Source organism: Canis lupus, chromosome 14, assembly GCF_003254725.2.
Source record: "Canis lupus dingo isolate Sandy chromosome 14, ASM325472v2, whole genome shotgun sequence".
In the NCBI taxonomy this organism is placed as follows: domain Eukaryota; kingdom Metazoa; phylum Chordata; class Mammalia; order Carnivora; family Canidae; genus Canis; species Canis lupus.
Window position 1 is genome coordinate 34,008,935 of NC_064256.1, and position 16,559 is coordinate 34,025,493.

At 36.5% G+C, this 16,559-nt stretch overlaps 1 protein-coding gene across 2 annotated transcripts in view; it reads right to left on the bottom strand.

Annotated features, from left to right (window-relative positions):
• MACC1 (MET transcriptional regulator MACC1) overlaps positions 1–16,559 on the bottom strand; it is a 168,701-nt gene that overhangs the window by 74,595 nt on the left and 77,547 nt on the right. The window contains exon 6 of one of the 2 annotated variants that reach the window (XM_049093688.1): positions 15,944–16,016. The exons of the other annotated variant lie outside the window; for it this stretch is intronic. Within the exon in view, the coding sequence (XP_048949645.1) occupies positions 15,966–16,016 (51 nt within the window). The 3' untranslated portion in view covers positions 15,944–15,965. Of the gene's footprint in view, positions 1–15,943; positions 16,017–16,559 lie in introns of those variants that run through there. 2 annotated transcript variants of the gene reach the window in all.

The following is a 16,559-nucleotide window of genomic DNA, read 5'->3' on the forward strand; positions in this document are numbered from 1 at the left end:
TGGGGAGTTGATTAGCAGAAGCCTACACTCTTTGCTCTCCTAAAGAGAAGTTATTATGCCTATCTCAAAATGGACATCTGCTGAATAGAATCAAAAAAGAGTCAACCTAGGAGTAGATTTCAGTGGTATTACTTCTGTCATAACACACCCTTATGAATTTAGGGACTGAGCCCCACAAGACCAGTTCTTTTGAGGAACACTCAATATATGAGAAATATGTACTGAATTGCGAAGTGTATGAAGCCGGATGCTTTGAAATTCTATGTCCAACTAAGTGACCTTCTACCTCTTCTGAGCTTTAGTTTCCTAATGAACAAAATTAAAGGGCAGGGTTTAATTATTTCACTTAGCTCCTTAAGTAATAAACAGATTGAAATCAACTTTATATATTTAGCTCCTCCTACGCTTTATTAGAATTTGTCCATAAGAGAAAATAAAAGGACAAAACTACCAGTGAGGGAAACCAAATAACCATCATTCTCATCACCACTACCATCATAATCATTGTGTTGTTACTATTATTATTATTATTATTATTATTGTGTTCATGACAGCATAGCAGAATATTTCTCAGAGTTCCATTCTCGGTTTCTTAGGGCAGACAACTTGGTATACTTGGGGTTAGAGTCTTTGACCAGTACGAAAGAAAAAACTCACCTCTTATGAACAAATTTTTACATAACTAAGTGAAGACCTATTTGTATATTTATCTTTACTACTTGAGCAAGCCACCTATCCTTCCTGGCATCTCTTATCACTTAAAAGTTAATCATATGTATTATGATTAACATCATAATCATGATGAGGCACTGAGACCTGGTGTCTCAGTCAGTAAAGTGTCTGCCTTCAGCTTGGGTGGTGATCCCAAGGTCCTGGGATTGAGTCCCGCATCAGGCTCCCTGCTCCGCAAGGAGCTCCTCTCCCTTTGCCTGCCACTCCCCCTGCTTGTGTTCTCTCTCTGTCTCTATCTCTCTGTGTCAAATAAATAAAATCTTAAAAAAAAAAAAAAAGTAAGGATATTCTAGATTTGTCTCCAGACTTCACCACTACATACCAGAGGCCAAAAATATATACAATGGAACTCTGGAACTCTCTGAAAAAGCCCTACAGAATATTAGTGATTCTTTTCTGTGTGTCCCTTATTGGAAGTAGCTGATGTATTACTGTCACATTTGAGTCTTAGGTCGTTTGCATCATTTTTTAAAATTTTAGATAAGAAAATAAGTCATATTATAAACAAGGGTTAAACACAACCCCCTTCCACTATCTTGGCTGTTACACCAAATGCTGCCAGCTAATGTAACAGATAATATTATCATGATTTCCTTAATCATTTAGAGCAACATTTTCACAGTGACATAGTGACCTTTCTAACATGCAGATCTGACTATGACGTCACCTTCCCTAAAACACTTCAGTGTCATTTCACACCTCATTGTTGAAGTTAAAATTCCTTAATATAAAATATAAGAGCTGAGTTTATTTTCCCCTCCCTTATTATTCCATTCCTTGTCACTTCTTGCCATATCCCACATTCCTTCTCTTTGCCTCATAGCTGAGGGTGCAGCCTTGCTAAATTACTTGCAGTTTTCAAAACATACCATATCTCCAGCTCCCATTCCTGCCTCTTTTCATGTTCCTTGGATTGCCTGGAGACCCCACCTCCACCTCTTCATTTCCCTAAATGAATCAGAGGTCATATATCTGGAAATGTCAACTCTCCAGAATATTTTAGAATCTTAGATAAAATTAAACAGCTTTCCCCAAATAAGATAAAATCAGTGTTACACTTACGAGAGATCTAACTTAGAGCCTGTTAACTCTAACTTCACGTAAGAACTATTATCTGGTTTCTGTGTTTACAACAGATTAGAAATAGCAACTTTGAAAAAAAGAAGTGGGCTGATAGAAAAGCCCTGGTTATCAGCAAGAGTTGCAATATGAAAAGCTGGACAACACCAAAGGAAGAGACTGGAAAAAATTTAAAACTTCCACAGAGTTTTATAGAGTGAAATACATATCAAACCCACACCATTCAGAAATACATTACTTTTAGTGTATACTTAGTATACATTGGTAGGAAATTTTTAAATACATTTTAGAAAGATTGTGATAAAAGGTTTAAAAAACATGAAAAGGAGAGTACATAAAGAATAGGACTTTATTATCTATACAGATTAAACTTATGTGGAATACTGAATAATCGAGATAAGTACAATATTACTTTATTGGAAATCTTGACATATAAGAATAAAGTTGTGCTATATCAAATGGAAGATTCCAAATCACCAATGGCCAAATATTTCTTTCCTAACTGTACTGAATTTTGACAACAACTTTTCAAAGGAAAAAAAATATTTATATGTCATTCATGGATTTTTACCCTCAGTGGATACCAGTTCATGATATTTGTATTTAAAAGATATCTTGGCAGGGGGAGCAGGGGAGGCTGGCTCAGTTAGTAAAGCACTTTATTTTTTTAAGATTTTATTTATTTATTTATTTATCTATTTATTTATTTATCATTTATTTGAGAGACAGAGAGAGAGCAAGTAGGGGAGGAGCTGAGAGGAGAGAGAATCTTAAGCAGATTCCACAAGGAGCACAGAGGCCCAGGGGGAGCTCGATCTTACAAACCTGAGATCATGATCTAAAGAGAAATCAAGAGTCAGAGGCTCCACTGACTGAGCCACCCAGGTCCCCCTAGAGTTACTTAAAAAAAAAAAAAAAAAAAGTTAAAAAAGAACAAAAAGAGATCCTAGGAGCAGGTCTCCATATATAATAGCAGTTTCACTTTAAGGTATATTCTAAAATCTTAGCATAGATGTTTTATGATGCAAATACCTATGAAGCCATAGAGGAAAGAAAAACAGTATATAGGGACTTCCCATGTGTCCTGGTAGATATTGAAGTCCACACAGCTTTAAGAATGAATGATAATTACCCTGATTGAAAGAAATGATAGCTCAGAAGAACATTCTATGCCCCTGCACAGTTCTCACACAAAATTTGGGGAAAGAAACATTTGTTTTCATTAATGCATATTTCTGCAAAAAAAAAAAAAATCCAAAGAGGGTCTTGCATATGTCACAAGAAAATGAAAAAATGTTTTCAATGACAAAGGGTCACGTTCTTTCTTAGCATTAACTAGATATTTCCTTCTGGGATGAATGATATCACTACTCAATTATTTCCTTCTGAGCTATAACTAGAAAAACCCTTTCATTTCACTGCCTATTACCAAGTCGGGGTGAAAAGTGAGTTTCCACTAAAAATTTCTGATTCACACTCTCCTTTTTCATTTCTCCATTGTGACCTGCCCACATGTAACACATTTCTGTTATTTAAAGTTCTTCTTATAGTTCTTTTTTTAGCATTCCCCTTAATACCATTTTATCTGTCTTTTTATATACATGATGAAAGATATGCATTGAAAAATAGTTTTAAAAAGAATACATATTCTCTGTTGCAACTTATTTCTCCTTCTAAAAGATTCAAACTAAAAAAAAAACCCTAAGAATTAAAATAGCAAACACATATAGTAGGTGTCTGGGAAATTTATAATAAATCCAGAAAGTAATATTCTTATAATAGGTCCTTAATCAACAGCCTAATATCACCTCTGCCTTTTCTAATTATCCCTATAGCCTTCTTGTATTGAAAGATAGTTGGGAGCATCATTGCATACGAGAAACACTGAAATAACTAGCTGAGGCAAGGCTGTTCAAAATGGACCTTGAATCTGGGTAGGAGTCTTCCTTTTCAAAACTATCTTATTCACAAAATCCAAATGGAATCTGGGAGCAATAGCATCCTTGGAAAAATTGCAGCCTTTTGTAAGAATACTCTCCAAATGTGGTTCTGCTGGAATCCAAAGACTAAATTTTGATTCTAGAGCCTATGACTTAAGCTTACACGCTGTGTGACTATGAGCTATTTACTTTGTGTTTCAGCATCCTTATTGGCAAAGCATATATGATAATAGTACCTATACCTTACAGGTGCACATGCACATGTTAAAGCATTTATTGCCAATGCCTGTCATGTAGCCAGTACTTGATAAACTTTAGTTATTTCTATCATTAAGGTAAGTACTTATGTAGAAAAGAGACATTGGTAAAATTAAAGATCAGTTGTGGAATCCATTTTCATTACCTCTAGGTGATAACATTAGAGAGTACCCAATTATATCCTCACTCTCCTTAGCCACATATGGTTTCATCATGGTCATTTCAGGAAGAGGTCTGGATATTCTGTGTTTTTGTAAGCCAAGTAAAGGTAACATAAGAAAATACTTGAGTTCCAGAAATGCCATCACTAATGGAGGACTATCAGATGTTTGGGGCCATGCTCAGAAGAGCTGCTTTCTAGGCATTACTCTTCTGAGACCAAAGCCACACTAAGAATATAAAGAGCACCACAATGTAAAAACAGAAGTCTGTTATCAGTTCTGTGTAGCTTCTTTCTGTCAGAAATAGTACTGCTTATTTGTTCTTCCTTGTGAAAGGCAGCATGAAAGAGGAGATGGGAGAGTTTCAAAGATTTGGTTAGTTTTGTAGGCCAGGGAGCCAGCTGAGGTGAATAAAAGGATTAGTATGGGACAAAAGGAACATAACAACTCAGTTTGGATTCTAAATCAGATTTCTGAGATCACCTGACTCAATTCAATGAAAAGCCCCTTCATTCAAAATCTTTTTACACTCAATAACATGAGAAAAATGAGTAACCGTAAAACAAAAACTTTGATGATGGAAGGACACATCCAAGGGTATTAGCAAAGGAAAGTTGTGATCCTCACAGAAACAAAACATTAATAAATGTTGATAATAGAATGTGGACTGGGGAAACAAACACCATACCTCTTTAAATGCCTTGGGCAGTATAAAAGAACAGTGTATGACTCTATTCTGCTCATTATAGTCTTCTCTCTCTTGACTAAAGTCTTGGATTTTTATCTGAATTATTTGAAATGTGAATTTCTTCTTTATATTTTCTAAAGAATAAATGTTAAAAAAATCCCTATTTTGAAATGCTGTGGTTTACTTTTACTTCAGGAAATAGCAAGATAATGGGAATTAATACAGATATTTTTAATTCTATGTATCAGATACATAGATAACCCTTTTTGATTACTTTGCTAAATATGTTACATGAACTATCTTGTCAATCTTCACAATAATCCAATAAGGTATAGCTATTTTTTTCCTATTTTACAAATAAGAAAACAGTCTAAAAGTAGCTAAGTAATTTGCTAAAATAAGCTCAGTAGCTTGTAGGAGGTAGAGGTCCACCCAAATCTACCTGCCTGTGAATCTTGTTTTACTATTGTTTACTACATTGCCAGAAAGACTCAGGATAAACTCTGCCAGAGTCTGATTTCTACATGGACTTACTAGCTAGCTTTCCAAAGGTACCTGCCTTCTTACTAGGAATGAAGGCATTGATCATTCTAGACAACAATAGTGGGCTCTAAGTCTCTGCTCAAGGCTTATTTCTTCCTTTTGTGAGGGCTGAATTATCCTCCTGGTTCAAACTAAAAAGCATAAGACCAAATGCATTGCCACATTGAGCAGGAGATCAGTAATGAGCATGCAAGGATGCTCGTTACAACAAGAATTCCTGGCAGACAGAATTAAAAAGTAAATAGCTTATTTGGAAAGAGTATTTGAGCCATAGAACAAATGGAATTCATACTTTTAAGTGAGAGAATGTAGATTTTGGCACATAAGCTTCTTTGCCTAAGAAAGAAGTTATCAATCCATGTCCCAAGTTGTAAATAATTAAATCATATTCTTCCCAGAACCCAGAGCCCTCCCTGTTAATGATGACCGCAATCAGGACTTCCCTACTCATTCTGTTAATTAGCATTGGCAATGGCTGAGAAGAGACTAAGATAACAATGGACCCTGAGATTTAGCTGGGTTCCCATGTTGATTACTGAGTCATTTTTGTTCCATCTCATATCCAATACTGTTATGTATGCCTCATCTCCAATCTCCTCCTCTATATTGAATGTGAACCTCATCTTCTAGCTCTTCACTGCATAGAATGTATATGGATTAGTAAGTATCTGATATACTTTACTTATTATAGCCCAACTACTCGGTTAAGTCCTCAAGGCCCAGGACCAGAACATATATGTCTTTGTAGTCCTGAGATGTAATGCAATAGTGTGAAAGTAGTTTACATGTGATAAACCAAAACAATACATTTGGTATCATAAGTTTCCACAAGCTTAGCCTGATTCTGAGCACACAGAATCACAGCATTTTATCACAGCAGCAAAAAGAACTGAGCCCTTTTGTAGCTGTCAGGCACTTCAAATATGAAATAGTTATATAAAATAGCAAATATAATCCAATTCTAAGAACTCTGCTTGTATTGTGTTATTCGGTTCTCACAAACACCTTGTAAGGAAGGGATGACAATCTGCTCCAGCCTTATCCCTAAACCTACTTCTTTAACACTGCTACTTTGTCCCCTATTGAGAGGACCCAGAGCTAGGAAAAATTTCAAGTTTTCAATTTACAGATGAAGAGGTAAAGATCCAGAGAGAATAACCAATTTGTATATAGTTTATAGTAAACATCAGAAAGGAGCCGAAACCTAGTATTCTAGTCCTCAACTCAGAGTTCTTTACTACAACACCCTTCTCTGTATGGTACACAATCCATATATGTCATTTGTGTGCAGTTTTAATGTTTTAGAGGAAAACTGTAGTAATCTCAGAGTTTCCTGGTTCCTTGTATACTCAGTTATCTTTGCATAGGAGTTATCTTTTATAAAACGGTAATACATAACTAATTGTTTTAAAGGTAGCATCCTTGCCACATAATGTGGGATGAAAGCATATTTCTCAACTATTAAGTAGAGAGGTTAGTGAAGAGTGTTGAATGATTTGAGATTCTGCTTGGTGAGGAATTTCAAGGAAGATTCTGCTTGATGAGGAATTCTGCTAAAAAAAATTTTCTAGCAGAAAAATAAAGGCTTAGGCAGGTTTTGTTTTGTTCATTTTTTTTAAGATTTTATTTATTTATTCATGAGAGACAGAGAGAGAGAGACAGACAGAGAGACAGAGAGACAGAGAGGCAGAGGCACAGGCAGAGGGAGAAGCAGGCTCCGAGCAGGGAGCCTGACATGGGACTCGATCCTGGTCTCCAGGATCACGCCCTGGGCTGAGGGCAGCGCTAAACTGCTGAGCCACCCGGGCTGCCCTTGTTAATTTTTTTTAATTCATTTTTGCTTACAGGTATTTGAAATGTAAGAAAAAGTAGAAAATGTATTATTCATGCAAGCATCCATATCAAAAATAACTATTAAACACATCTTAATATTTTGCTATATGTTGTTCAAACTCCATTTAGAAAACAAAAATGTATAGAAACAGCCAATGCCCCACTACTCAGTTTCTTCTTCTCTCTAAATGTGATTGCTCTTCTGAAATTGCCATGCATTTCCTCCATGCATCTCTTTTACATATTTACTACATAGGTATTATGTACTCATAAATAATATAGAATAATTTTGCATACTTAAAAATGTATATGAAGGGCTACATATTGTGTAAATCCTTTTAACTGTACTTTCTTCACTCATCATGTTTTTGTTTTAGCTTTTAGTTAGAAGGTGTTGCCTTTAGGTACATAAATTATATCCTTAGGTGTGAAGGCATATGATAAGCATGAGCGTAAGATATGATTAGGAAATTAGGAAGGAAAACACATATTTAAGTAGCAGATTCCCATAAGGCAAAGGCAATTGTGTATCTTAAATTATATATTCATAATTTTGATGCAGGTGGTGTACTTCTTAAAGAAGATGAGAAATTGACATAATAAATAGGAGTGGAGATATAACAATGTCAAGTATTAGGCATAGGGAACCAAGCTGTAAAATATAATAAGAAAATCTAGAATAAAGGAGACCCACCAAAGAAGTATGGAGAATCCCAAATGATCTGGGATCCCACTCCTACTCAGCCCTTACTTAGGCTTATTGCCCCTTCACCGCCTCCCCACTTGCCTCCATCTCCTGTGCTTACAATGACTCTTTATCCCCTGTCTACCCAGTTTTGAGTTATAGTCCTGTTAATACCAGTGGAACTCCTTGTCTCCCTTTCCTTCGAAATCTTGTCACCCAACAAAATCTAAAAGTCCCCCACTTACCGTAGGAGTACTCTTGCAAATGTCTTCCCTTTGACAAATTATTTTGGACTTCTTAAGTACTGCATTATTTATGCATTTAGTCTGAAAAAACTCCTCAAGGCATTTTATTTCTTTTGACACAAATTTCTCATTTCCCATACCTGTTGTGTGACTAAAGCCTACGGAATTATAAGTAATTTTAATAACTCAGTGGCTTCTCAAATGATTTTTCTCCAGGACTCTACTGTCGTACCATATAAAATGTATGCTACTGGTTTTATAATAGGTAAAAAGATTAATAAGAAACTCTGAAAGTTAGACCAATAAGAGTACCAGTCTCTCATTCAAATACTAGATAAATGCCAGAAGCAAGGCCTCACATGGAGGGCCAAACTATCTATAAATAAATGATATCTATACATCACTTAATATCTTTACAAATCACTTTTGTTTACAATGCCTTATTTGATGTTCACAACAGTAAGAGATTAAAAAAAAAAAGAGTGATATTTAAAGCTGCAGACTACTTTTCCTTCTAATTTGCCACTATCTTCATGTGTATCATGACAAAGTACTCAGGCAAAAAGCCCGATGTAGGCTTGCTTTTTGGAATGCCAAATGAAGGAGGTAAATACAAAATGCACTGAGAAAAAGCAGCAGTATGAGGACAGTGTTCCCCAGAGGAGCCTACTTACCCTGATAAGGTCCACTTGATGTGACATTTTAATGAAATATTGAAATTAGGCCTCATCAACCTAGATGTCTGTAGTAGTATCTGGAAAGTTTTATAATTTCAAACTGCATTAAAATAACAAAAAATTAGGGACTGGCAATTCAGTTTTGCTACTGTAACTCCAACCACCTGTCTCTGATAGAAGATGTGGAATACAGTGTGGCCCACATACACATACGCACTGGCACCTGGAGAATGTTCCCTCATTCCACACAAAATCAAGATAGTGCCTAGGACTTAGACATGTCTTCTCCAGTCTGTTTACATTTGCCTCTTACATGTACATAGCAATGTTATGGGGTAAATTATGACCTCCCCAAAATTCATATGAAGTCCCAGTGCCCCATATCACAGAATGTGTCTATATTTGGAAATAAGATTTTAAAAGAGGTAATTTCACTAAAATGAAGCCCTTAGGTAGGGCCCAAATTAAATATGACTATGTCCTTATAAGAAGAGGAAAGGACACCAGAGCTATCAGAGAAATGACCATGCAAAGAGGCATTGAGATAGAGGCCAGTTATAAGCTAAGGAGAGAGACCTCAGGAGATTCTTGTGATTGATAGAGACCCAGCAGCTTTAGATCCTGACCATCGAAAGAAACAAGTTCAACATGATCTGGTCTCGGGCACACTATCTAAAAGACTCTTCACTGAAGAGTCATCAGATCTTCTACATATCATTGTACAGAATATGTCTATCAACTTCACTGCGATTTCCACTGATAAAATCATCTCCCTTTTATTACTTAAACTTGAAATACAATGCATTCTAAGCAGTATCTTGAATTGGTTTTGGGCAGGCTTAGAAAACTCATCCTGCCACACTAACAGTACTATGTAATTAAATTTGGCATAAAAAATATATCCTTGTAACTTCTTATGTTTGGTTTCGGAAATTACTTTGCAGTTTCTAGTTCCTTCTTCTTAAGCTACCAGTGATGACCACTAACCAAGGTAAATTTCTATTTTAATTCTGCCTGAATTTCTCTTTTTCCATGCTGTTTTTTTTCCCTCTCAGGACTGATCCCTTCTCAGCATCTGGATCCTTACTCCTAGTTCCCTCAAATGTACGTAAGGGCATTTAGCAATAAATGTCTATAAACATTTTTATCTTTTAAAAAATTGACTACTGGGGCACTTGGGTGGCTCAGTGGTTGAGAGTCTGCCTTTGGCTCAGGTCGTGATCTTGGGGTCCTGGCATAGAGTCCCACATCAGGCTCCCTACAGGGGGTCTGCTTCTCCCTCTGCTTATGTCTCTGTCTCTCTGTGTGTGTGTCTCATGAATAAATAAATAAAATCTTTAAAAATGAAAAAAAAAAGGGATCCCTGGGTGGCGCAGCGGTTTGGCGCCTGCCTTTGGCCCAGGGCGTGATCCTGGAGACCCAGGATCGAATCCCACGTCGGGCTCCTGGTGCATGGAGCCTGCTTCTCCCTCTGCCTGTGTCTCTGCCTCTCTCTCTCTCTCTGTTACTATCATAAATAAAAATAATAATAAAAAAAAATGAAAAAAAATAAAACTTTCTCTACCTATATATTTATTGCCTTGGAAATGACACCTACATTTTTTCAACTCTGCGATACTGCTCACCAACCCAAGCACGTATGCCTTATTCTCCATCATGTTGGGAGGACTAGACGATCATTGTAAACCCCTGACGGGAAGAGCCATTTATAAATGATGTCTGAGCTGAAAGCTGATCTCATGGTGGCAGGAGTGATATCTACAATATTTAAAAATAAGTAAGGCACAGGTACAAATGAATCAGTATCGATACCTAATGTAATGCAGCAATAACAAGGCATCTTTAAAATGATCATTAAAAAGGCCTAATGGTACATTAAACTTAATCAAATATATTCCTGCAAGCCCTGGCTTTTTTAGGGGCATAACACAATAAGACTTTAGCAAGTCTGCTAGTTACTTGAGAAGCACAGGATTAAGTCATTATAGCCACCCATTCCCCATTGGACAGGTACTCTTTGCAATATCCCTGACACTGTTGGTAGCATTTCTCCATCACAGACTTAAAGCTTCACGAGGCTACAAGAAACCAAATCCTGTTCCTGTCCATTAAGTGGGTGAATCTTAATCTACCGAGGGTTGGTCAAGTAGGTTGTCATCCATTCATTCATTCACTCCACAAAAGTTAACTGAGTTCCAAATATGAACCAGGTTCTATATCCATTTTTTAAAATTTAATGAATAAGTGAAATAATATGATTAAGTGTATGAGCAAACAAATGACTTTAGCCACTTTGCTCACTAGCTCTCTTTGTATCACAAGTATGTAATCTCAAAATAAAAAGCCTTAACACAGAAAATGGGCAGGAAACCTCCTCTCATTCCAAGAGACTAAAAGAAAGGAGAAGAGACATTTGTATCCAAGCTGCCACTATCAGGCTTTGTTTACAGGCTCAGAAGCTGTCATTACTTGAGAGGAAGATCAGGAAACAAACCAAAAAAAAAAGAGTTAATTAATGGGGATCCCGGAGTGGCTCAGTGGTTTAGTGCCTGCCTTCAGCCCAGGGTGTGATCCTGGGGTCCCGGGATCGAGTCCCATGTTGGGCTCCTTCCGTGGAGCCTGCTTCTCCCTCTGCCTGTGTCTCTGCCTCTCTCTCTCTCTCTCACGAATAAATAAATAAAATCTTTTAAAAAAAGTTAATAATGACAACATGTAAGACTATTTGACTCTTATAACTCTTAAAAATATGTGTATATACTTTTCTATTTTCAAATTAATACTGACTAGAGATCTACTGGTTTTCTACAACTTACTCCAGCCCTGCAGAGGCTGATGTTCTATTTTACATATAAAGAAACTGATTACTTTGTAGCTTGCATTATTTCTCAGGTCTTCAGTTGCAGATTACTGGCTTAGCTCAGTGAATTTTGCTGTATTTGGGCCTGGATCTGGAGCCATAATTCCTTAATCTAACACGAGACAAGTCATAAGCCTCTGAACACCTATTTCCTTATCTGCAGAGCACAGACAGAATTAATGGGACTGTGTTAGAGTAGCAGCTGTTCGTGCATTCTGGAATTTCTTCTAGAACATGAACTTCTTGAAGGCAGAAATTATGGCCATATTCACATTTGCCTGACACATGACAGGTGCTAAATAAGTGTTCTAAATAAATGAACAGATCATTATATTCTAAACTTACCTCCCCAAGAAAGGAGTTTAGTACTGGGCAAATATGTGAAAAAGAGCATGGGCAAACCACAGTAAAAGTGACAAATGCAGTGAAGAATCTGGAATTTCTTTATTTAAAATGAGGTACACTAATGGACATGTAGCCTAATGAGGAAATGTGTTAAAGTTGAGAAAGTGTTAGTTGTCTTACATGTCTGAAAGAGCTAAATATAGAATGGTGCTGGTGGAATAGGCTTTTCCCACTGACTGCCAGATCCATGAGAGCAGAAAATATGTCTCATTTATCATTATATCCCTGGTACTCAATCAATACTTATTAAATGGTAAATGAATTAATGAATGAGATCAGTTATGAGATTCAAAAGGTAGCTTTGTGCTTACGCATAGACAGACTTTATTCATAAAAGGAGAAATTGATTGAAAGTAGAATGACCTACCTTTTGAGTGATGAGTTTTTCAGGAATTGTCTGTTGAAACAGAATCTGGATGATCATACAGTGGGTTTCTTTTAATTGTAAGATTTTTTGACCTATGCACTGTATTTCCAATGAGTTACTATATATTTGCTGGGTCCACTGATTCTGATAATTATACCCAAAATGAATGTGACTGATAGTCACTCAAATTGTTTCACCAATGAGTTTATCCAATCACTCATGATATTAATCCAGAAACATCATGTGATTATATATATTCCTACATATTATATAACTTTAGATAATCCTTTCACAGATGTGCTTTGATAGTCTACAATTTCATTTGGTAGAGTGTTTTAGAGAGATATATCAAGCCTCTTGTTCCAGGGATTCTTTCCAATTACTTTATTCAATATCTAGAAAGTATTTATATTTAAACCCCAATTATTAAAATGTTTACTTTTTTTTCCTAAACAGAGGAACAACTGTCAAAGCCACATCTTCACAGTTATTATAACTAGACCTTTCTCAAGGCCTATTTCCTGTACAAAGTACTTTGTTACAGAATTATTTCTACTTAAGCACTGTTTAGTCAGGATTGTAGCTTTTCTAAGACTTTTTTAAACAGTGGAATGTTTTGGAAATACAATCTCCTTTATTAATGTAAGAGCCCTGCCCGTAAACTTGAGTTAATTCTGTTGAGTCAGGACTTACTGATAGATTCCTGAATTTACTCAGAGCTTTAAACGTTGTGTTCCAAGTGCCCTTTGCCCCTAAGGAATCAAGGAGTGCATTAATGTAGTTGTCACTGTAATATTTAATAAAGAACCTTGTGTAAGATTTTAGGAACTTTCCATTTGAAGGTGTTTTTTTTGCTCCTAAATAATACAGACACTATCAATATACAAATAAGGCTGGGAAGGCAGGAGACTGGTCGATTGTACTTACTCTGCATTCCCAGGACGTAGAAAAATGGAATTTAAGAAGTACGTAGTCCAGACAGAAGAAGAGTCTTCAAGTCCACTATTTTTACTGTGTGCAACAGTTGAAATTAACTGTCAAATGAGCTTTGAATCTAGCTAAATGTAAATATACAAAATAAAACTTATGTTAACACAGGCATGTGTGCTGTTTGCCACGAAACCACAGGGGAAGCAACAGGACTGAATTGCAATACTAGTGACAACAGATATCACTACCTTTCATCTTTAATATGTTTTGTAAGTCCTTTAAGATAATAAGCATCAATTCAAGAACTTTCTACATGTGAATTCAACCTCTGACCAATTATTTTTTTCTGCCATGTTTATAATGATTTGTTTACATGCTTAACTCTGCCATCTTAGGTAGAAGATGATATAGTAATGAAAAAATTTCCTATATTTATGCCTCATGCTATGCATAGTGCTATAGACATGGTAGACAATGAATATCGTTTTCTCAGAAACAGTTACTTCATGTCTTGTTTTGAGGATAATAGGTATAATTCCATTCTTCTTGCCAATGAGAAAAAAGAAGAGGGAAAAGAAGAGGAGGATAAAGGTGAGGATGAAGAAGAAAAGAAAGAAAAAAAATCAGAGGAGCCTAGCATTGACTAGAATCGCATAATTAATCAATTCCCATTTACATTTATTTGGATCATTGTTCATACATATGATGCCAAACTTGGCACAAATCGGTGATCCTTAAACGCTAATTGATAGGCTGGTTGATAACTGCATCCAAATTAAGTCACTGTTATGTTCTAGGTAACCCTGAGAAAGATTTCCAAAGACTCTGCAAAAATCATATTTAGATATTTAAAAGCTTTTCACACCTTCTCTATGTTTTAAGTTTAATGTGCAGATGAGTACACCTAACATTGGTCTTCACAAATCACAATAACCATTTTAGCAAATATTCTTTCCATAAATCTGCCAGGAAAGTCACAACTAGCTTGACTACTACATACTCTTTTGACTGAATTAAGTTAATAATTCAGTGTTTTGTAATCAGGAAAATTGGTATTCAAGCAATAAACGTACAGATAGATATACTTACAAAGATTATTCATATCAGCGTGGCATGAGTTTTATCAGGCCTGGTCCTCAGCCAAAATTTTAATTAGCAAGATTTGCTTTCAATCTCTCTCCTCATCAACTTTTGCACCTTGTATTTGCTTTAAACTTTCTCTTTTTCACAAAACAGCCTGTCTTACACCTTCTTGCTACTTCTCATGACTCCCTTCACTTAAAATAGCCCATGTCCCTTCATTAACATGGGTTTAACTACTTTAGTTACTCGAGGTTGTACGAAATGCCAGACAATGATTTCAAAGTGTTCTCCTTCCTAGTTGCTACTTTATTTTTATCAGTGACTTTCAGTGTTTTGCACCTGGGATGACCAACTGTCTCAGTTTATCTGGGACTTTCCTAGTTTCAACAATGAAAATCCCAAACCTCAGGAAACCCTTCAGTCCTTGGCAAACTGGGAAAGTTGTTTATCCTAACCACACTGGAAGAACTCAAAAATGATAACTGGGGAACACTTTTTTACCCTCTCTCTCAAATTGCAGTTCCCAGTTGGAGATTTTTTTCTACTTCCTCTCAAATCCCTGTTTGAAATGATCTATCTGGCCCCCTCAGGAGTCCAGCATATCCTGTCTTTCTTCCCCACCCACCACACTCTTCAAGACAAATTTCCCAGATTTGTTCAGTGTACTTTCTGGGTGATCTAAGCCTTCTATTATTTTTGTTTGCGCAATAAGAGACATTTGCCTTCCCAGGCATTTCCACGTTCACACACAAAAATAAACAAATAAATAAAAGAGTCCAGATTTATATGATAGTCCCCACCCATGACACTTAGTCTGTTCTTAGACTGTCTTCATATTCCCCACCTGTCAAAAGAACATATTTTATCTGCAGCATTCAGAACCTTTAGTGACAACAAAGGAAACCCAAGGGAAATTTTCTACAAATATGTATTATCCACACCAATATTTTTCATTAGCTCTATTAAGCAGAGTTAGATGCTATATCTTGCCTAAACTCTATGCAGTACATCAAGAAGGAAATAAGAACGTTGGATTAGATATTAAGGCTGAAGTTCCTGCTGTAAAGGACATGTTGGAGGCTGGTATTTAGACACTTACTTGGGAAAATACTGGGCTATCAAGCTGGCTACGAATGCTGCCATCACTGTCCTTAGAGTGGATCAGGTCATCATGGCAAAACCAGCTGGTGGGCCCAAACCTCCAAGTGGGAAGGAAGACTGGGATGAAGACCAAAATGATTGACTGGCTTAGTTATTTACTGTAGGTGAAGACTACATTTGTAGTAGTAGTCTAGGAATTGCCTGATGTTTTCATATTTTACTTAAGAAGTATTTTGTGTTTATATCCTCAGATGGATGATAAAATAAACATGTTGCTGTCAAAACAAAACAAAAAAAACAAAAAACAAAAACCTCTCAGTGAGAGTTTCACATTTCCAGCTTTGTTTTTTAAAGGGTCTGACATCTCCTTACAATTCCATTCATTCTGTGGCTCTAGACAACCAATCCTTTCTCAAATATCGATGGTTTATCTGTAATAGAGAAATGAGGAAGCATAATTTTTAAAAGATCATTGCAGAGGATCCCTGGGTGGTGCAGCGGTTTAGCGCTTGCCTTTGCCCCAGGGAGCGATCCTGGAGACCCGGGATCGAGTCCCGCGTCGGGCTCCCGGTGCATGGAGCGGGCTTCTCCCTCTGCCTGTGTCTCTGCCTCTCTCTCTCTCTGTGTGTGACTATCATAAATAAATAAATAAAATTTTAAAAATTAAAAAAAAAAAGATCATTGCAGAATTGTTTAAAATGCACTTGAGAGGATCCTTGGGTGGCTCAGTGGTTTGGCACCTGCCTTTGGCCCAGGGCGTGATCCTGGAATCCCGGGATTGAGTCCCCGTCCGGCTCCCGGCATGGAGCCTGCTTCTCCCTCTGCCTGTGTCTCTGCATCTCTCTCTCTCTCTCTCTCTCTCTCTCTCTCTGTGTGTGTGTGTGTGTCTATCATAAATAAATAAATAAATAAATAAATAAATAAATAAATAAATAAATCTTTTAAAAAATGAAAAATTAAAAAAATAATATAAA